Source organism: Spermophilus citellus (assembly GCF_964194105.1).
Source record: "Spermophilus citellus genome assembly, chromosome: 6".
NCBI lineage: Eukaryota > Metazoa > Chordata > Mammalia > Rodentia > Sciuridae > Spermophilus > Spermophilus citellus.
The window spans coordinates 150,369,109-150,391,816 of record NC_138187.1 but is presented as its reverse complement, the minus strand read 5'-3'; the positions used below and the strand labels follow the sequence as shown (position 1 = coordinate 150,391,816).

The 22,708-nt window shown below is 43.9% G+C and overlaps 1 protein-coding gene across 1 annotated transcript in view; it reads right to left on the bottom strand.

Moving 5' to 3' along the window:
• Window positions 1–360: 360 nt before the first annotated feature.
• The window catches only part of COLGALT2 (collagen beta(1-O)galactosyltransferase 2), a 109,164-nt gene continuing 86,816 nt past the window's right edge, over window positions 361–22,708 (bottom strand). The window contains exons 9-13 of the mRNA XM_081300244.1: window positions 14,033–14,165; window positions 12,882–13,009; window positions 10,848–11,054; window positions 6,937–9,319; window positions 361–6,905 (exon numbers count right to left, since the gene is read on the bottom strand). Of these exons, the coding sequence (XP_081156370.1) occupies window positions 9,043–9,319; window positions 10,848–11,054; window positions 12,882–13,009; window positions 14,033–14,165 (745 nt within the window). The 3' untranslated portion in view covers window positions 361–6,905; window positions 6,937–9,042. The remainder of the gene's footprint in view (window positions 6,906–6,936; window positions 9,320–10,847; window positions 11,055–12,881; window positions 13,010–14,032; window positions 14,166–22,708) is intronic.

The window sequence follows — 22,708 nt, the reverse complement described above, 5'->3', positions numbered from 1 at the left end:
TGTGGTGACGGACCAAAGAATGAGCCAGAAAGTCCTCAGATTTCCTTGGTCTTTCTAGGAGATTGGACTGTGCATTGTAAAGATCGGCTGGGTTTCAACTAGTCGAGAAAGCACTTTCTTCTGTTTGTGAGCCTCCAATTTACGCTTTTGTGAGGGGAGGGGAGAGGGTCGGGGTCTCAGCCATCACGGAGACTGAAGTAAATGTAGCCCCAGCCTGGTGCAAAGGCCAAAAAGAAAATGTAGAACCATTGGCCTGGTCTAGGGTGTGGCTACCAAGACATACATGTTGTGTCCATGTGCTCGCCCTGTGTGTTTATACTGTACATGTAGAGCCTAGATTTATATACTGCAATGTAAAAAAAAAAGTATATATATATATATATATATATATATATATATATATATATATATATATATTTACCTTTTTTAAAAGATAATGGAAATTCCAAAGTAGATAAAACATGGCCTCATTTATTTAATGCTACTTTAACTGTCTTAGTTTGCTTCCTGGTGGACAGCCGGGCAATGCTTTCAGCGGCTCGCATGCTTGTCTCTCTGCACTTCCATCATCATCTGTTTACCTTTTGGTTAAACTAATAAACTGGTTTGGGACTTGGTTGGCATATGCTGCCAGACCCGAAGGGATTGTATCTGGAGTGTTAATCAGGAGGGTTCTGGGTTCCAGATAAGTCAATAAGCCTTTGGAAGCCCACTCAGACTCAGGTGAAAAGCTGAGGGAAAGCCAGTTAGAGGGGGTCCTCTCCACCAGCATGTGTCATGAGCATTTGGGGGCAAGAATGATGTCCTTAGGAAACTTCCTTCAGAGAGGGTGCTTTGCCAGATTGTTAGTCACTCAGTGGGGACCCCTTTTATAAAATCCAACTTGGATGTAGATCTGAGGTAGTACTTTGTGTTCCTCCTGACAGCCTTTCCCAGCTCCACAATGGCTACCATCTAGATGATCTTGAAATCTTCCACACTCGTCCAAAAGCCAGGAGGCCCTCTAGAAGGAGGAAAGTTCTTCCCAAAGGGCATGTAGTCTAAGTCCAGTCAGCAAGCCACATGATATCATAATTTATCTCATTATTTCCAAATGTTTCTCAGCATTATTATTTTCCAATGGATTACTAAATGGACCCAAGTTATATATTTAGGGGACCCTTAACAGATTTTTGGAACAGCCCAAGTAAGTTTCTTAAAATAGGAAATTCATTCTAGAAAACTAATTTCCTAGTTTTGTTCTTATCTAGAAACTTGACTTGGTGACTTTTTGCCTGAGTGATACTGTCTTTAGATTTCTTCTTTTGGAACATTTTCACATTCTTCATGCCACATAGGCATTCAGGAGGCATACAGTGTTGCTCATGTGCCCTGACTTTGGTAGCATTGAGGCATTCCCTGACACCAAATCTTTTTCTACAGATGCCTAAAATTCCACCATGAAAAGTTATTTGCACTGTGTTTTTTCATTGCTTTTTCCCCTAGAATCTTTCCTAGAATGAAATACCTCAGGGAAGGATATATTAGTCTAGGCTAGACAAGATGGAAGCAAGCAACCAAGAAAACTCAGTAACTTAAACCAGTTTTATTTTTTTCATCTGTGTGACAGTATAATGCAAATCACACAAGTCTCTCTAATGGCTTTCCTCTAGTCGCCCAGGGATCTAGCCAGCTTCTGCCTTGCCACTCTACCATCTTGTTTTTTTTCCTTCATGTGTTACTGATGGTAAAAAGAAGAGTGTGAACTTGAAAGTGTTCTGACTGCCTTAGATCAAAACGATGCATGTCACCCCCAGTCACAATCCATTGGCCAACCTGCAGGCCTTGGTCTAAGTGCAGGGAAGCTGGGAAAGGTAGACCATGTGGAGCAGCTGCTGAGCACTGCTGTCTCGACCACAGAGAGGCCACCCATCAGAAACAGTGTTTGGAGAGATGGCAGTAAGGACTTGAGATGGGACTGTATGGAGCAAAGGCAGAGTTAAAGAAGAAAGATGTTCTAGAAGCCTGGAAAGTTCAATAAGAGTCAATCAAATTTAGATTTGATTTTAGACTTTAGATTCAGAATTTGGAAACTATTGTTGGGTCTGGTTTCTCAACATCTCTACTGAGGAGCCTGTGTCAAAGCAATTCATTCATTCAACAGATTGAGGACTCCAATGTATGCAATTCTTCCTTAAACCTTAAAATCATGTAGTCACTACCCACATGTGACATATATGAAGCTGAGGCCCAGAACACTTATATTGTCCAGAGTTAGGGCAGGATCTCTGCATTGTCAAAACCCACTCCGAGCTTGTCACACTGGGCTGGGCACTGAGTGAAACAAGCTTTCTGACAGATGCTCCCCCATGGCCTCATGGAGCTGGAGGGAATGCCAGGATCCCTGGGCCCCATCCCCAGCCTTCCAGTCATGTGAGCTCATACAGCTGACCTTAGTTAGACGGGCATTTTTATGGTTCTTAAAGTCTCTAGAGAACATTCGCTGTGAGCCAGAGCACTGCTGCCTGCTTTCCTAAGCACTATCCATTGCACAGTTGAGAAATCCATTAAGGTTGGGATTACTGAGTTACCTCCCCAGCTAGCATCTGAATCCATTTCTGAGCCATGGACTCTGCTGTCTCATGGCGGTTGGGACAGGTGGTGAGCTGGGAAAAATCATCAGCTGAATGAAGAGTTTTCCAGGAGAGCCAGCTCTAGGACCCCCACCCAGCTGCTGTCAACTGGGGACCCCAGAAGGACTTCCCAGGACCCATGTCATCCCCTCACTGTTTATACCCAAGCTCCATGTACTATCTAGGTCCAGAATGAAAGGGGTGTGAGTACCTCAAAGTTAAAAGAAACAGGACAATGAACAGTGAGTGATACTCAAACTGTTTCTGATTTGCTCCTGCTGTTAAAAATAAAGAAGAAAAAAGAAAAAATCAAGGAGCCCATTTTGAAATGGGAGAAACATTCCAAATGAGATGCGAGCTTTTCACAGACATCTCTTTTGGATCCTTGAGTATGCAATAACCAGCAGCTAAACCTCCCCAAAATGTCAATTGAGAATGTGCAATATGATCTGCTGAATAAGAAATATATGGTATTTCATAGGTGGGAAGCACATAGAGGTGGAGCTACCAACTCCTCTATGTATCAGGCTCTGGGTGTGTGTGTGTGTGTGTGTGTGTGTGTGCGCGCGTGCGCGTGCGTGTAAAGAGAGAGGGGTGGGGGGATTGTGAGTGAAACATTAGCTGTTAAAAAACAAAACTGACTATCCACCAGAAACTTTGAGGTGGCTGCACTGTGGCGTGGTCGGATCTGACTGCCTAGAGATTCAGATAGTGGGCCACTGACTACCTTAGGCAAGTTACATTAGCCATTTCCTTATCTGAAAACTATCAATAATAGCTTCTACCCTTGAGGCTCATATAGTATTAAATGACAGTGCCCAAAGACAAAGCAATTTTCACTTTGGCTCATGATGCAAGAGTTAGATGCTGTTGTTCCTGTGAATGTGCTGGCTTCCAAGAAGCTGTGTCCTCAAGCCCTGGGCCCCCTGCCTGGATGAGCAGCCAGGCCCATCCAGATGCGATGTGAAAGTCTTGGAGATGGGCTTCAGTGTGGAACAGCACCCTGGGAAACTCTCAGCCTGCTGCTGCTTTGGGGAAAGACTGACTCATAGAATTGGACAATGTCCAGGGCTCCTGCCAGAGAGGCTTGAAAGAGAGGCGTGTGGGTCCAGAGGCTTCACAGAGTGGGTACAGAGAGGGAGGTTGATGGGAGGAGGCCCTGAGCGGGTGCCTCTGGGAACCAGAGGTACGTGTCGTGCTCAGAGCCAATGGGGACTCTTATCAGGAATCCACCTTCAGGGATGCTCTTTGCAGTCAGGGAGGGATATTTCTCTCAACAGAAGTGGCACTCCTGGGTCTTTCTTCTGTCAGTCCAGCCCCCCTCAACTTTCCTGCAGGAAGGAGCTCTAGGCTCCAAAGCCCCCATCCAAGGTGGCTCAGACTAAACTGTGAAGAGGCGCAGCCATGGGCATGGGGCACTGGACACCCCATGCCTTTGTGAATGGTTCAGCTCAACTCCACCTCAGTCTTTCTCACTGTTCGAGTTTAAAGGGATAAAGTAGTCATTTTAAGGACTAGGCTGTCACCACTTCCTTTTAGTCCCCTCCTATCACTCCTTTCCCCTTTCGTTCTTCTTTTTTGGCCTGTGGGCCAGATCAAGGCCTCCAGCGACTGGCCTGAATTTCTCTCTCACCCCCTGTCCTTGAACTTGTCTCCTGGACTACGCTCTGGGCAGCGGAACTTTACTGTGTATGTGCTGCTCTGGAAGCTGCCTCTTCCTCCTCCTGCCACCCTGTCCCTTGCACTCAGCTCTGGGCGGGTTCCTCTGCTGTCCCCCGTCCCCACAGTGCATGCTGGTGTTTCACAGCAGCTCTTAAAACCCTTCAGCTCACGCCATCATCGCTGGGGCCACTCAGCCCCCATCTGGGGGTCTCCTTCAAACTTTTAAGTCCCTCTTGGGAAGGGACATGTTGTCACTGACTCTTAGATTCTGTCTACAAAACAGAGGGAGGGCTGCCCACTCCACCCTGAAAATCAAGTTCTCCCAAGAGCAAGAATCTGGCTGCCCCTATGACAGGGAAGGCCCAGAGGAGCCCCTGGATCCATGAGGGCTCCAAAGCAGGTGCTCCACAGGCCAGAGCTGCTCAGATGTGGAATTTTATTAAAATTCCCATCACCAAGGAAGCAAGCAGAAGAAACTACCGGAAGGGTCTTAAAAATAAACTCAGGAAAGGCTGGGGATATAGCTCAGTTGGTAGAGTGTTTGCCTCGCACCACAAAAATAAAACCAAAAACCAGCAAATGAAAAATAAAGAGAATCCGATCCACAGAGATGGCTCTTTATCTTTCCACCCCTCTACAGGGTAGATGAGAGGATGGCTTTGGGCTGGGAAGCAGCACAGCTGGTGTGGCAGGAACAACTCAAGCAAAGACGCATCCTTGAGAGGAAGCAAAAAAGAAAAGAAGCAAATGCCAAGGGCACGGGTGGCCATTCTCCTGGCCCACAACAAATTTTAACAAGCTGTCCATCCACCCCTTGCCCTGAATCCCATTCAATGTCTAAATCCTATGAATGTCATCTAAATTCCTCTTGTTCTGTGCTTGTCCTATGAGATGCCATTTTCAAGGTAATCTTCTGTAACATATAGTACTAAACCATCGCCTCTTCCCTTCTCCAAGTGGGCAACAAAAAGCCCAGGCTGACTTCTCATGCTCGCCTCAGCTGCCCCACATCAGCGGCTTGCAGGGGGCCCTCGCGCCCCTCTCCTCCCACCCCCACCCCACCATACTGATCAGAAACATGTCTGGGGGCAGCAGGTTCTTGTTTAGTTAATAAACATCACCAGACACCATAATATGGGCATGCCGATGATTTCTAAGGCCGCCTACTCCTGATTATCTGACTCTGTCACCCCGTGAAGGAAGCCACCTTCATGTTACCAGAACTGGTTGGAGGGATTCCTTCCAACCAGAAATGAAAAACCATGAGACTCCCTAGTTTGCATTCAAATGAGAACATTTCTTATTTTAGGTACCAACAGTTTCCTAGAAAATTCTGCATTTTTTGTCAAGAAAGTAACCAAACCTAGAATTCCCAAGAAACAACAGCTTCTGTAATTAGGATCAAAGAGCCCACAAGGGGAGGGAGCCACCTGACCTCACCCTTGCTCCCATCTGTCACGAATCCTCACACATCCCTAAGTCCTCTGTCCTTTTGAGTCTCCCGTCACCCCCAGAGGGTTCTTTTCACAGTCTTGCCTTTGCTGTGCCTAGAAAGCACCCCATCTCCACACCCACTCTATCCTCAGGCCCACCCCATGACCACACCCACCCTATCCCCAGGCCCAGTCCTCCTTCCTCTTCTGAACTTCCATTTGTTCTTCAAAACCAGTGCAAATCTCACCCCCTAGCAGAGCAGCCCTGGCTGAACTCCTCAGCAGAACCAGGTTCCCCTCAGGATCACAGTGCCCAGCACAGTCCTGAAAAAAAGACAAGGCTCACACATGGTTTTTGAAACTGTAGGAAGCTGGATTTGAACTCCAAGGACTCACCCATCAGACCAACTGACAGTGGGGGAAATGTTCCCTATTAAAACAACACAGAACTCAAGCTAACATGGAGTCTCCTTTTTTTTTTTTGTTTTTGGTTTTGGTTTTGTGTCTCAGGAAAAAGTTCCTTGGCCTGTACAAGCATCTCAGTAGCTTTCTGTGATCGGATAGACTGCCTATTAGGACACAGATACATGAAGGGCACTTCCCTCAACACCCTCTACAGGGGGCTTCTGTTTCTCTATTCCCTAGAATTCTCTTCAGTGTGCACACCAGACCCACCAGCCCACGACAACACCCACTTCACAGGAGGGCAGTAGCCACCCTTTCTCAGTTGCCATGGGGATCACACAGCAGCGATGGTCTCTGGCCTCCGTTGTCCATGGTCTAGTGCAGACCCAGTGCTCCCAGCAGTGTTGGCCAATGACCAGTGTTTGAGGAACCAATGAACCATTATAACTTTAAGCTAAGTTTTTTGTTTTTAATTTTTCACAAAGAGTTCCAGAAGGCAAATAGTTCATCACTCCCCCACCCTGAAATAGCACAGCAAGACAGACAAAAGCAGGGTGCTGGGATGTCAGCTCCTTCTTTAGGATTCCTAAAGCAGACCCAAGTGGCCCCAAAGCAAGGCCATGTGTGGGTCCTCTGCAAAGTGTAGGTGCTCAGACCACAGACAGCAGCAGCAACACTGCTCAGGTGGGACTTGTCCATCCAGAAGACCCCACCTTGGATCCAAGAGGAACCCAGACAGGGTTTATCTAAACTCCAGAGGGAGAGAGCAGGTGCCAGGGGCAGAAGCAAAGGCCTCTGTACTGAGGTCTCACATGAAAGCCAACAGCAAATGCCTTGGTTTGTGACTAGAAAGGAGAGGGAGGACACACACTGAGGTCAAAGCACCTCTGGACTGCTGAAGAGAGGATTTTCCCCCCAGAAATGCTAGATCTGCAGTTTACAATGTGGACAAGAAAAGAAGGTTGCTTGGGATTCAGACCTGAGCAGAGAGAAGCAAAGACTGGGCTTACCGGGCCAGAACTTTATTCACAGTACAACAGTCTTAGACAAAAATTCTAAAATTTAAATCCAACATCTTTGAAAAATGAGAATTCTTAAGCCCATCAGACCAGCTGATGGGGGGAAATGTTCCCTATTAAACAGAACAACACAGAACTCAATCTTCTCCCACTCCCCATGCCCCAGCCGCCCACCCCAGAAAAGAAAATCATTAAAGCCAGACACACTCGCACACACTCGTCTATGCAAACAAAACACCAAAGGCCCATGGAAGCCTTAGGAATCGCCTAAGGATTTGTCACTAGCTCCCTGGATGCTCTTCCTACTTTTCTAGAAAAGAAGAGCCAAGCCCTGATAGCTGTCCGAGCAGGAGAAACTGGAGTGGGGACAAGACTCCTCTTCTCAGCCCCGTGGCTTCTTATTCAGTGGAGGACAATATCAAGAGTAAGGCAGGAGGGAAGGTGATGGTGGAGGATGTCCTAGGTGTCCTAGGATGACAGACGGTACAGCTGGACGGTCTTGAGTCCAACTCTGAATGTCACATACCATCAGTCTATGGAGGCAGCAGAATGGAGTTTCAGGGACATCTTTTGAGAAAGGTTGTCTACCTGGAATTTTGGCTCTGAGAGCTTCCCTGGTCGTTGGCCTAAATCTGCTGTCCAGTTCATCATTTCTAATCAACGTCTCTCTCTGTATGTGGAGAATAATTTGCTTCTCAATGGTTAGAATACCTTAGCATCAGGCCTCCCGGCAAGAGACAGACTGCTCAGGAGACTCAGATGGTTGAGCCAATGTGTCTACGCTGGCCACTCCCAGGGGTGCCATGAAAGCTCGAAACATCTGTTTCTCTGCCTCATCCTACAGTGTTTTCCCCACATTTTGTAAAATAAATAATTCAAAACATAATGAAAAATCCAGGCAAGGACAATTGCTGGCCTGAAAATGTGCTCTGTCTCTCAACAGTGATTCATGAAACTCACCACCTGCAGCTCGTTCCCAAGCTAAGGGGTGGAGCTCAGGGTGTAAGGTGCTAGCTACAGCCACACGGGAAACCCGGGACAGGGCAGGAACACCCCAGCTCTCCCCACATATATTACATTTATCTTTATAAATATAGCTTTCTTGACCTAAGTGGCCGCAACAGCAAAGGCCAAAGGTTGAGGTTTACCTTCCTCAAATGTCTACCAAATTATAACCACATGGCAAACTGGGAATTCCAGTCCCCATAGATGGTCAAGGACCATGTCCCAGACAGACCCACTTACCCATCGCTACTGGATAATGAGGATGAGAATGTTAAAAATTCACTTTGTAATAAAGCTCATGACAGAATTTCTTTAAATAAAAGCCAGATTAATATGATTTTAAATGGTTTGATTTCCTCACTCAAAGGAAAAAAAAACTTATTACGTACACAAATTTTCAAAGTCATTTCAAAGAATATGGATGAACTTACACTAATAAATGTAGTTTAGTTGACTTTGAGTTTTCAAGGTCACATCTATTACATAAAATGGACAGTCCAGACCATGAATGAGGTCTAGCTGGTTTGGCTGTTTTGACTGCCCATTTAATGATGTGACAACTTGGTGATCCATCCCTTGGACAAGACTCTGAGCCACCCCTGTTGCCTCCCTGTCATGGGCAGCAGTATCATATGACTGACTACTGAGCAGAACTGGGCATCTGAACTGAAGTGTAACTTGGCAGTTCCCATAAAACCTATCTTGGAGCCATCCTAGGGAATTTGGATTTAATTTCCTTATTCCTCTCCACTTTCAGAAATAAATTCATTTTGATCAATTACATGGGATGACTTTGGTTAGATGAACTGTGATCACTAAAAAAAATAAAAATAAAAAAAAATTGGATAGCACTTTAGAAAAACCAAACAGTGATGGACCCACGGGTGTCACACTCCCCGGGAGATTTCATAGCTCGTCCCTCGAAGGCACATTGTCCACAGAAGTTGGTGATGGCAGAGCCTCTGTGTTTTTGGCATTGCTGTGGATATGACCCTGCTTCCGGGACTTCCAGGAATGTGTCCTGTCCCAGTCGGTGGCCACAGTCTCGTTGTCCCAGATGGTCGAGGTCTCTGTGTCACTCAGATACCCCGGCTGGCCTGTGTAGTGTGTGGGGTAGATAAGCAAGGGTTCTGCGGAGAAGGCTTTCAGGTCTCTGGATTCATAATACTCCTTGTACTCAGCTCTGAAAACAAGAGATACACAGGTACATGAGGGGGTAGAAAACTTAGGGAACAGGGGGAAAGAATAGGGGGCCCTTGCTAGTCATCTCTGAAACTACTAGGATTCATTTCATTATTTTTTTAAGTTGTGTTATTGTGGAAAACCTTGGGCTCCAAACACAATCCAGATTTCTTGAAAGCTTTCAGAAAATCTACACAAGCAAGCAAAAGGGTCAGGATATTTCTGTTGGAGTAATTTAAAGGAAGAGTTTCAGATCTTATTCTGAAAGTTAAAAATTAGGCTCTGTTGAACTTTAATGATAAATAAACATGACCATTTTACAAAAAATGCCCAGTTCCAGGGTTAAGACACCTGAGATCCAGACAGCAGCGATAGGTAAGTGACGTGGTGAAGGCTTGGGTACATGCCAGCTAGGCTTTGCATTTGAGCTTCTTACAGCTGCTGTTACAGCTGCCTTCAAGTCTAAAGTAGAGGGACAACTTGACCCCCTCCCAGGGCTCCTGTGCAGGTTACATGAGTTGACATCTGAACAGCTCCTTGGTCTGCAGTGCAGTGTTAATTGAATAAGGATTGATGTCCCTTCTGTTTCTGCCAGGGGACACAGGTCAAGTCAGTCTCATATGCTAGATAAAAGAGTGAGGGGCTCCATTCTTTAGTGGATGAGAGACAAAGTGAACAGGATGCAGTCTGGGAAATTTCAACAGCTAAAATGAAGCCATCTAGTTGGAGATCACCCAGCAGCAGAGAAAGAGCCAAAGTCAGAGACTGGTCTCCTGCTCCGTTCCTCAATTTAATAACCATCCATGGAGCCAGTTTTATGTGTAGTATTTAGGCTAAGCTCTAAAGATGCAGATGTGAGTGTTCTCATCCTCAAAGGATTCACCGCTTATTTAGGAGACGACAGGTAAACCACTATCTGCCACATTTTCTGATCAGTGCTAGGTCAGAGTAAGCGCCTGGGCTGTGGGAATTCTGAGCATCACACCACCTTCTTCCATGGACACCCTACTCAGATGCCACCTCCACACCCCTGGACTTCTCACACACCTCTGTGACTTCAGAAATTACTATATATCAACAGGGATTTGCTTATGAGTCCAACCAGATTGTGTACTCTGAAAGGATGGGTACCATTGCCCAGCCAATTGTGCAGACACGAAGTCAGCTGAAAAAACTGAAAAAAATGGGGTGCTTCAAAGGGTGAGACCTTCATCTTAAGGTGTGTGAGGTTATGGAAGTAAGAAGGATAAAGACAAGTAAAATCTGAGCAGGCTATGATTCTACACACTGGACCACAGGGCAAAACACTCACCTTCTCTGTCTCATCTTACCCATCTATTAAAGGGGGGTAGTGGCTTGAGTCAGTGTCTCCTGGTTATGGTTATAACCATAACCATAAGATCATTTAGGAAGCCAGAAAGATCATTGAGGAAAGCAGTACCACTTTAGAAAGCATCAAGTTCTACCCAGAAAGTGTAATTTGTAAACAGGCTGTGCCCAAGGACGGGCAGGTAGTAGAAGGGACTCACACAGGATGCTTGTTGTACATGATTGGCAGAAATTCATCCACTGGCAGCATCTTCCCAAAAGGATTAGCTCCAACCAGCTTCTGTGCTCCTTCCAAAGAGATGACATAGCCCAGCGTCCAGTAGGAATAGTCTGCTTCGACCAGATTCCCCACGTTGGGCACCGCTTTCTCTGGCTCTTTTACTTGCATTCTCTTCCTACCAATGTAACTAAAAGGAAAGGAGAGGAGGAGAAAATTTCAACGTGAACACTAATAAAAATGAGCACCACTGTTAATGACATGCTAAAATAATAATATTTGGATATATTAGGTTAAATAAAATGTATTTTAAAAACTAATTTCACCTAATTTATTTTTACCTTTTAATGTGATTACTAGAAAATTTAAAACACCATATGGGGCTCACATTATATTTTTATTGAAGAGAGCTCACTCCCTAGATGATTCCAACAACTTGGTCTATTATCTCATTCATCATTTCCTTTTTCTGTAAAAATTTAATGTAGCAACCATGGATAGATTAGTAGCATTTGTGTTTGGGCTTAACTGACATTTGTTTCTTCTTCATTTTAGAAAGTGAGAAGTAAAACTTGAAACTGTCGCAGGGTTTTTAAGACTATACAATATATTTTAATGAAACATTTTTACTGGATCCATCTGTGGATTTAGAATACTTTAAAATACTTCTTCCCCGTGTCTTATCAGGACAGCCATCACTCCCTGGTTGTGTTGGTACTTTGTTCGGAGAAATGTGCCAACCAAAGTACCCGTGGAGAGGGATGGACTCCAAGGATAAGCCTTAGATCTCCTGAGCTGAGTCTTCTGTGATTACGAGGCTTAAGTGGAAGCCACCTTCAGACATGTCACATGGCTCTGCACCCGAGAGTCCTCCACCCCAGGTGGCAGGCGCAGGTTCAAAAAGGGCTGAAGTGCAGAGACTTCTAGAGGATGGGGGAAGAACAGTGATCTCCAGGGACTGTGCAGCATGCCAAATTGAGTCACATGACAGACATCTGCCTGGGAGCCGGTGTCTTTATTGCATAGTGCCGATTTAGGGTCTATTTCCCATGAGTTAGTTGGGCCATTGCTGGGCTCCTTTTGAGCTCAGACTGGCCCATTTTCTGAGAGAACAGATATGGCACCTGGGTCTACGGTTAAGCGTCCCCCAGGCAGTTTGGGGGAACAGGGTCAGCTGGGCTGCTGCAGCTGCTCCCAAGGATCAGGCTCTGACCTGACAAATTGCCGTGGCACGCAGCTGGGGAGCAAACTAAATGCTCGGGAACTTTCTGCCTCATTGGAGGGAAGTAGTAAGAGCTGTTTTGCTTTAAAAGAAAATGAGAGAAGAAAAAGAAAAGAAAGAGAAAGGAAGGAAGGAAAGAGGGAGGGACGAGGAGGAGGAACAAAGGAAGGAAAAGAGGGAGGGAAGGAGAGAGAGAGAGAAACTCAGTTGCTAAGGGCTGTCCACAGAGAGCATGAACTCAGCCTCAGCTGGCAGCTGCCCTCCCTGGAGAGCCTGTTTCTCCTGCATTGACCTCAGAACCTCCCCAGCCCAGCGGTCATTGTTGTCTTATTGGACAACCTCCCCTGCTGAGCCTCCTCCTCGCACCCCATGGGGCTGCAGAGGGCTCACCCTCCCTGGAGCTGAGGTCTGACAATGCCATGCCTCTCCCCTCCAATGCCTGCCTCCTCTCCCTCTCCACACCCATTCACGAGCCCCTGGACTTCATGGGTGAGATGTCCACTGTGTTCCCAAGTGGTGCTTGGTGCCACTCACAGCTGCTCTGTCAGAAGGATCTGCGGGCAGATTCCCATCTCATAGAGCATCTCCCATAATGTCTCGTCCTGAAGGAGATGGGTGCAAAACCCAGGGGCTAACCTCCACCCACTTGTTGTATCTGCAAACATTTATGATGAGAAAACCAGGCACACTGAAGCTTGACTGTCTCTCCCACCAGCTGGGGAGGCAGGACGTTCTGTCCCCTGGAAAGGACTGAGTGCCCTGCACGTTCTCTAATAAGCTTGTGTTGTCACTCACATCAGTTCCCAGTCCAGCTGAGCCTGGTCAATGTCATCCATCAGCTTCATCAGCTTCTTCTTAAACTGATGCTCAAAGCGCACATCATCCTCGATCACGAGAGTCTTCTCCAGTTCCCGGTCAATTACCTACAAAGGTCATCAGCGAGGAGACACCCTGTGAAAAGTTTGACACTCACTTTTTATTAGATAAATAAGTATTGGAATAAGTATTGGAAAGTCAAGGGTATAGTAGCTCATAACTGGACTCTTAAGTAAATGTCCTTCCACAGAATAAAGGGTAAACTATGGTATATTCACAGCAGTGAGGAGGTCTGATCTGTAACTGAGTGCAATGCTACAGGCGAATCTCCCCAATACAATGTTGAGAGGCTTCACGGACTGTGAGATTTCATTCATATAAAAGAAAGTACAAAAAGAAGCAAAGCTGTGTCTTGCTCTTGGAAGTCAGGATGGTGATTACCCTTGGGGAGGGGGGCCGAGACGAAGTACAGAGAGGGGGCACTTCTGGATAGCTGGTAACCTGTCTCTTGATCCAGATGTTGATTAATACAGGTGTGGTGTTCCGTTTGTGAGATTTATTCGAGCTGTATCTCTCTCTCTCTCTCTCTCTCTCTCTCTCTCTCTCGACCATCAAATGAGAGAAGGTACTTTACTTTAAGATTCTTTATTTGGGGACTCCTTCTTTTCTTGCAGGAGCTGACCCTTATTTGCGAACCCCACACTCCAATCAAGAACTTGATCTATAAGACCTGGGGTCAAGTTTCAGCTCTGCTCTTCTTACCCAGTTGAGTTATTTAATAACTTCCTCTTGGGTAAAAGGTCTGTCTTCCTAACCCACCCATGAGACTTCTGTGTGACTTCCTGTCACACAATCACTGCTAACATGACAGATGGGTACAGGCAATCCTGTTGGTAAAGAGAATGAACTAACAGGAGTAAGACTCCTGGGATGTGGCTCTCTTCCCCTGTCAGTGTCCCAGGGGGCACCAGGGCTACTGGCCTTGGGCCAGAGGGAGTCATAGGCAGATCAACCCACTGCCTTCCAGAAAAGTCACGGGCTCACTTGCCCTCTGGTCCTAATTCCCCTCAAAGTCCCATTCTTCTTTCTCCTCATTACAAAGCTGCACCTCTAAATCAAGCATCATTTACCTCTTTCCAGACAGAGTAGTGACTAAGAAAGCAGCCGATCTCACCCCTGGTTAAAGGCCTGGAGGAGTAGGGGTCTCGGTAACCTGGCAGCATTTCGATATTCAAGGCCTTCAGCTGGCTTGTGTTGAGAGCCCTGCAGGACAGAGAGCAGGGCTGAAAACACAGGTCGGGGCATCCTCACCCCGTGGCCCCCACAGAGAATCCCAGGGGTTTCCCAGAGCTGCTACACACAGAGAGAAGGACTTCTCGGTTTCCTGTTATTCTGTACGAGTTACTCAAGGTTAAAGCGTCACAGTGGCATTGTGAGGTGTGTGGAGACAAGATGGTGTCTCTCACTGTCAAACACCTCCTGTGGCGCCCAGCATGCTTCTGAGTATCTGAGGTTGTCTGAAAACTTTCCAAAAGTGCTCTCTTAATACAGGAAAAGTGGTTCCTAGGAGCATTCAGTTCGGCCAGGAATGAGGAGAGGAAGGATGCGGTTAGGAAGCATGTGCCTCTGTGGGTCTTTCCTTTGGACCTAAAATTAAAACAATGTTGATGATAAAAATAAATAGGAATCAATTTCCAAAATGGTAGTGTGCAGGACTCTGAAAACCCGCTCATCCATGAAAGTAATGAGGACACTGGTGAAAATTGTCACAGTCAGCTTTTCTAGAACTCTGAAAATTAGCTAAACAATTGCAACAATCCAAGGAATAGTTATTTAAAAACAAACGAACAAAAACCCCAGCGGGGTCTCTGTAAAGCACAGTGAGCTGCGTGGAGCTAACTCCAGCCCTAAACCTCATCCCAGCCTTACAGAAGTCTCGAAAACCAGCGCCTCGCAACTATTTTGTAGCTGTGAAAACAGCCACCTCCTAGCCACTGGAAGTGACAGGGTGGATTAGGACTCTCCTGAAGACCTGTCCCTGCAAAACAGTCCCTACTCAACCTCTCTGGCAGTCCCTGAAAAGCTCCTTTCTCAGAGATTGTCTGGATTTGACCTGACTCAGGTTCATTCTCTGTGAACAGTCCTCTCCGCAGAGTATGTCGAAAAAACACCAGTAGCAACCACTTCCCATCACAACGACCCAGGCAGCCTGACCAGTGAAGGCTAAGGGAACACCTAAAGGAAACACTTTAAAAGAAAAACTGAGGAATAAGGTGTCCATAGGGAGCTTTGAAAAGTTCCAGCACATTCTTTTTTCTTTTTTTTAAATATTCTTTTTAGTTGTCAATAGACCTTTATTTTATCTATCTATATACGGTGCTGAGAATCGAACCCAGGGCCTCACACATGCTAGGTAAGAGCTCTACCACTGAGCCCCAGCCCCAGCTCTCCAGCATATTCTTTTTTTTTTTATTGATTGTTCAAAACATTACATAGCTCATGATATATCATCTTTCATACATTAGACTCAATTGGGTTTTGAACTCCCATTTTTACCCCAAATACAGATTGCAGAATCACAACTGTTACATACTCACATTATTACATAATGGCATATTAGTGACTGTTGTATTCTGCTACCTTTCCTATCCCCTACTATCCCCCTCCCCTCCCCTCCCCTCCCATCTTCCCTCTCTACCTCCTCTGCTGTTGTTCAATTCTCTCCCCCTTTTTCCCCCCTCCCCCTTGCCCCTCATAACCTCTTATAATTTTGTGTATCATTGAAGGTCTCCTACCATTTCCATATGCTTTCCCTTCTCTCTCCCTTTCTCTCCCCCCATTCGTCTTTGTTTACTGTTAGTCTTTTCCTCATGCTATTCCTTCCTGTTCTGTTCTTAGTTGCTCTCTTTATATCAAAGAAGACATTTGGCATTTGTTTTTTAGGGCTTGGCTAGCTTCACTTAGCATAATCTGCTCTAATGCCATCCATTTCCCTGCAAATTCTATGATTTTGTCATTTCTTAGTGCTGCATAATACTCCATTGTGTATAGATGTCACATTTTTTTTATCCATTCATCTATTGAAGGGCATCTAGGTTGGTTCCACAGTCTAGCTATTGTGAATTGTGTCGCTATAATCATTGATGTGGCTGTATCCCTATAGTGCGCTCTTTTAAGGTCCTCAGGGAATAGTCCGAGAAGGGCGATGGCTGGGTCAAATGGTGGATCCATTCCCAGCTTTCCCAGGAATCTCCATACTGCTTTCCAAATTGGCCTCACCATTTTGCAGTCCCACCAGCAGTGTACAAGTGTACCCTTTTCCCCACATCCTCGCCAACACTTATTGTTGTTTGACTTCATAATGGCTGCCAATCTTACTGGAGTGAGATGGTATCTTAGGGTGGTTTTGATTTGCATTTCTCTGATTGCTAGAGATGGTGAGCATTTTTTCATGTACTTGTTGATTGATTGTATGTCCTCCTCTGAGAAGTGTCTGTTCAGGTCCTTGGCCCATTTGTTGATTGGGTTATTTGCTATCTTATTGTTTAATATTTTGAGTTCTTTGTACATTCTGGATATTAGGGCTCTATCTGAGGTGTGAGGGGTAAAAATTTGTTCCCAGGATGTAGGCTCCCTATTTACCTCTTTTATTGTTTCCCTTGCTGAGAAAAAACTTTTTAGTTTAAGTAAGTCCCATTTGTTTATTCTTGTTATTAACTCTTGGCCTATGGGCGTCCTATTAAGGAATTTGGAGCCCGACCCCACTATATGTAGATCGGAGCCAACTTTTTCTTCTATCAGACGCAGCGTCTCTGATTTGATATCTAGCTCCTTGATCCATTTTGAGTTAACTTTTGTGGATGGCGAGAGAAAGGGATTCAATTTCATTTTGTTGCATATGGATTTCCAATTTTCCCAGCACCATTTGTTGAAGATGCTATCCTTCCTCCATTGCATGTTTTTAGCTCCTTTATCAAATATAAGATAGTTGTAACTTTGTGGATTAGTCTCTGTGTCTTCTATTCTGTACCATTGGTCCACCTGCCTGTTTTGGTACCAGTACCATGCTGTTTTTGTTACTATTGCTTTGTAATACAGTTTGAACTCTGGTATCGCTATACCTCCAGATTCACATTTCCTTCTTAGAATTGCTTTTGCTATTCTGGGTCTTTTGTTTTTCCATATGAATTTCATGATTGCTTTATCTATTTCTACAAGAAATGCCATTGGGATTTTGATTGGCATCGCATTAAACCTGTAGAGAACTTTGGGTAATATCGCCATTTTGATGATGTTAGTTCTGCCTATCCATGAACAGGGTACATTTTTCCATCTTCTGAGATCTTCTTCTATCTCTCTCTTTAGGGTTCTGTAGTTTTCATTGTATAAATCTTTCACCTCTTTTGTTAGGTTGATTCCCAAGTATCCTATTTTCTTTGAGGATATTGTGAATGGAGTGGTTTTCCTTATTTCCATTTCAGAGGTTTTGTTGCTGATATACAGGAATGCCTTTGATTTATGCGTGTTGATTTTATAACCTGCCACTTTGCTGAATTCATTTATTAACTCTAGCAGCTTCTTTGTAGACCCTTTTGGGTCTGTTAAGTATATTATCATGTCATACGCAAATAGCGATAATTTAATTTCTTCTTTTCCTATTTTTATGCCTTTAATTTCTTTTGTCTGTCTAATTGCTCTGGCTAGTACTTCGAGAACTAAATTGAATAGAAGTGGTGATAGAGGGCATCCCTGTCTTGTTCCAGATTTTAGAGGGAATGCCTTCAGTTTTTCTCCGTTTAGGATGATGCTAGCCTGAGGTTTAGCATATATAGCTTTCACAATGTTGAGGTAAGTTCCTGTTATCCCTAGTTTTTCTAGTGTTTTGAACATAAAGGGATGCTATACTTTGTCAAATGCTTTTTCTGCATCTATCGAGATGATCATATGGTTCTTGTCTTTAAGTCTATTGATGTGGTGAATAGCATTTATTGATTTCCGTATACTGAACCAGCCTTGCATCCCAGGGATGAATCCTACTTGATCATGGTGCACAAGTTTTTTGATATGTTTTTGTATTCGATTCGCCAGAATTTTATTGAGAATTTTTGCATCCAAGTTCATTAGAGATATTGGTCTGTAGTTTTCTTTCTTTGAAGTGTCTTTGTCTGGTTTTGGGATCAGAGTGATGTTGGCCTCATAGAATGAATTTGGAAGAGCTCCTTCTTTTTCTATTTCTTCAAATAGCTTGAAAAGTATTGGTATTAATTCTTCTTTGAAGGTTTTGTAGAACTCCGCTGTATACCCATCCGGTCCAGGGCTTTTCTTGGTTGGTAGTCTTTTGATGGCTTCTTCTATTTCTTCCTTTGTTATTGGTCTGTTTAAATTGTGTGTGTCTTCCTTTCTCAATCTGGGCAGATCATATGCCTTAAGAAATTTATCGATATCTTCACTATCTTCTATTTTATTGGAATATAGGGTTTCAAAATACTTTCTAATTATCTTCTGTATTTCTGTAGTATCTGTTGTGATATTGCCTTTTTCATTCCGTATGTTAGTAATTTGAGTTCTCTCTCTTCTTCTCTTCGTTAGCATGGCTAAGGGCCTGTCTATCTTATTTATTTTTTCAAAGAACCAACTTTTAGTTTTATCAATTTTTTTCAATGGTTTTTTTCATTTCAATTTCGTTGATTTCTGCTCTAATTTTAATTATTTCTTGTCTTCTACTACATTTGCTGTTGTTTTGCTCTTCCTTTTCTAGGTTTTTGAGGTATAGTGTGAGTTCATTTATTTGTTGGTTTTTTCTTTTTTGGGGGAAAGAACTCCAAGAAATGAATTTCCCTTTTAAAACTGCTTTCATTGTGTCCCATAGATTCCAGTATGTTGTGTCTGTATTATCATTTGTCTCTAAGAATTTTTTCATCTCCTCCTTTATGTCTTCTGTAACCCATTGATCATTCAGTAACATATTGTTCATTTTCCATGTGATGTAGGATTTTTCCTTCCTTCTTTTATCATTGATTTCCAATTTCATTCCATTGTGATCAGATATGGTGCATGGTATTATCTCCATGCCTTTATACTTACTAAGAGTTGCCTTGTGGCATAATATATGGTCTATCTTTGAGTAGGATCCATGTGCTGCTGAGAAGAACGTGTATCCACTTGATGATGGTTGATATATTCTATATATGTCGGTTAAGTCTAGGTTATTGATTGTGCTGTTGAGTTCTATAGTTTCTTTATTCAGTTTTTGTCTAGAGGATCTCTCTAATGGCGAGAGCGGTGTGTTGAAGTCACCCATAATTATTGTGTTGTGGTCTATTTGACTCTTGAACTTGAGGAGAGTTTGTTTTATGAATGTTGCAGCTCCATTGTTTGGTGCATACAAATTGATAATTGTTATGTCTTGTTGGTGGATGGTTCCTTTTAACAGTATATAGTGTCCTTCTTTATCCTTCATGATTAACTTAGGTTTAAAGTTGATTTTATTCGATATGAGTATGGCCACTCCTGCTTGCTTCCGAGGGCCATGTGAGTGGTATGATTTTTCCCAACCTTTTACCTTCAGCCTGTGTATGTCTTTTCCTATCATATGAGTCTCTTGAAGGCAGCATATTGTTGGATTTGTTTTTTTGATCCAGGTTACTAGCCTATGTCTCTTGATTGGTGAGTTTAGGCCATTAACATTTAAGGTTACAATTGAGATATGATTTGTACTTCCAGTCATGCTTCTTTCTTTCTTTATTTATTTTTAGTTTGGCTGGTTTTACTTTTTGGTTATTTTCCTCCCCCTTTACTGAGATACCTCCTGCTGTTAGTTTTGGGCACTATTTTTCAATTCCTCTTCTTGTAGTATTTTGCTCAAAATGCTTTGCAGTGCTGGTTTTCTTGCTGCAAATTCTTTTAGCTTTTGTTTATCGTGAAAGATTTTAATTTCATTGTCAAATCTGAAGCTTAATTTTGCTGGATACAGTATTCTTGGTTGGAGTCCATTATTTTTCAGCGTTTGAAATACATTGTTCCAGGATCTTCTCGCTTTCAAAGTCTGTGATGAGAAATCAAGTCGTTAACCTAATTGGTTTACCCCTGAATGTAATCTGCCTCCTTTCTCTCGTAGCTTTTAATATTCTCTCCTTGTTCTGTACGTTGGCTATCTTCATAATTATATGTCTTGGAGTTGGTCTATTATGGTTTTGAATGTTTGGGGTCCTGTAGGCTTCCAGGATTTGGCAATCCATTCCATCTTTCATCTCTGGGAAGTTTTCTAGAATTATTTCATTTAATATGCTGTCCATTCCTTTGGTTTGAGTCTCTGTGCCTTCTTCTATCCCGATGACCCTCAAATTTGGTTTTTTTATGACATCCCATATCTCTTGAATAGATTGCTCGTGGGATTTAAGCATCTTTTCTGTGTTGACTATATTCTTTTCAAGTTGATAAACCTTGTCTTCATTATCTGATCTTCTGACTTCTACTTGATCAAGTCTGTTTATAATATTCTCGTTTGAGTTTTTAATTTGGTTTATATTTTCCTGCAATTCTAGGATTATTGTTTGATTTTTTTTAAGATCTCTATCTCCTGGTAGAGCTCGTTCTTTGCCATTTGAATTTGTTTGTTTAATTCATTTTCAAAATATACTTTTATTGCTTGGACTTGCTGTCTCATGTCTTCCCTAATATTCCTTTCCATTCGAGTTAGGTATGCCTTGAGTTCTTTCCCTATCCCTGCTTCTGATGTTTCTATGTCCTCCTGTAGAATTAAGTTGTCCTGCATTGTTTGTACTCCTTTTTTCCCTTGTTTTCTCATGTTGTCCACGTTACTTTCCAGCTCTATTTGATTGCTGTGTTTCTGCTCTCTTCTATAGATTTGTTTTGGTTCTGTATTACTCTGTTGTTTCTTCTTTGTGTTGTTAAACTGTGCCTGCTAACGTGGATTCTGCTGGGAAGGAATTCCGACGGCCGAGCTCCAGTGATGTCACTACTCTGCTATGACGGGCCCCAGGCTCCCTGCTGGGGTGTCCTAATGGGGCTGTGTGACTGGACTGTCTCTTGGTTTCAGCTCCCCGTCAAGGCAGGCGGGCAGTCTCCAGCCACCCAGTATCTCAGGCAGCGGGCGGGTGATCGTTCGCGGGCGGGGGAGTGGACTCCAGCCGCCTAGTCGCGCGGGCAGCGGGCCGGCTGTCGCCGGTGGGTGGGCGATCTCTAGGCACCCAGTCCTGCGGTAGGTAGCCGGCGGGCGGGCGTTCTACCGCCCAGTTACGCGGGCAGTGGGCGAACTGTCGCCGGCGGGCCTGCGGTTTCCAGCCGCCCAGTCGCGAGGGCCTGGCCTCTAGTCCCCTAGTTTCTCCTGCTAGTCTTGGTTTCTCCTGCTAGACCAGATTTCCCCTGAGTGATGGCTCTCAGCAGTTCAAACTGTACTCTGGACCTGCCCTTTGTTGAGTGTGGAGGGTGTCTATTGGGGACCCCAGCACTCTATTGTTTTGTTTCCGTTGTGGAGGATAGAACTGTACCGCTTCCTTCCCCCTCTGAAATCCCGCACTCAGCCCGGGAGTCAGTGCGGGCTCATCTGGCAGGATTCCACAGAATTGCAGCCACTTTTCTCCCTGCTTGCTAATTAATCACTTCTCTTCGGCGCCCCGCCTTCTGTAGCCGCGGGGAAGGCCAGGCGAATCAGTCAGCCCGGGCGAATCAGTCAGCCCGGATCCCCAGGGTCGCACAATTGCCTACCCAGCATATTCTTGAGAACTAGAAGATTCTAGATGTATTCAAGGGTGTGTACCTCCCCCCAAAAGACCTGAGAGGAACCTGATAAGGCCTCTGGCTGACCTTGAGGACCTGGGGGAACAGGTGGTAAAGGCAAACGGGCTGAACACCACATTCAGAGACAGATTGAGTTTAAAAACTTCCAACTATGTACTCTCTACAAGAGACATAATTTAGTTAAAAAAAAAAACTTCAAATAGATTGAAAGTAAAAGGAGGAAAAAGACTGTATCTTATTATTTCACAATACCAAATAGTAACCACAAGAGAGCTGGAGGAGATATAAAATAAGGCTCTAGGGAAAACTTCTACTAGACACAAAAGCAGATGATAAAATCCATCAGGAAGTTAAAACAATTATAAATACATATGTACTTAATGCAGATCTCCAAACACAAAGTGGAATCTAGCAGAATTGAAAGGAGAAATGGACGATGCAACATTCATAGTGGGAGACTGTAATATCCTGCCTTCAACACTGGACAGAAGAACTAGGTTGGAGAACAAAGAAATAGGAGACTTGAATAGCATATGAAGCAACTGGACCTGAGAGACATCTGTAGAACACTCTGTTCACAAGAGCAAAATACCATTGTTTCAAGTGCACTTGGAACATTCTTTAAGAGAGATCATATGTTAGACCACAGGGATCATATAGACATACATCAAGCCTTGGAATACTTAAAAAGGACTGAAATCATACTAGGTATGTTCTCCAATTACAATGGAATGAAGTTAAAAATCACTAACAAAGGAAATTTGGGGAATTCACAAATCTGTGAAATTAACACACTCCTAAACAACAACTCCAGTAACTTAATGGAGAAAGCATAATGAAAACTAGAAAATATTTTGAAATAGAAAAAACATAGTATACCCAAACTGACCATGTATGACTTCCGTCTATTAATATGCTACATCACTTTGACAGACTTTCACATATTAAACCAAGCATGCAATTCAGGAATAAATTTCATTTGGTTGTGATGTATAATCCCTTTTGTATGTTGCTGGGTTCTATCTGTCATTTTCTTGAAGGTTTTT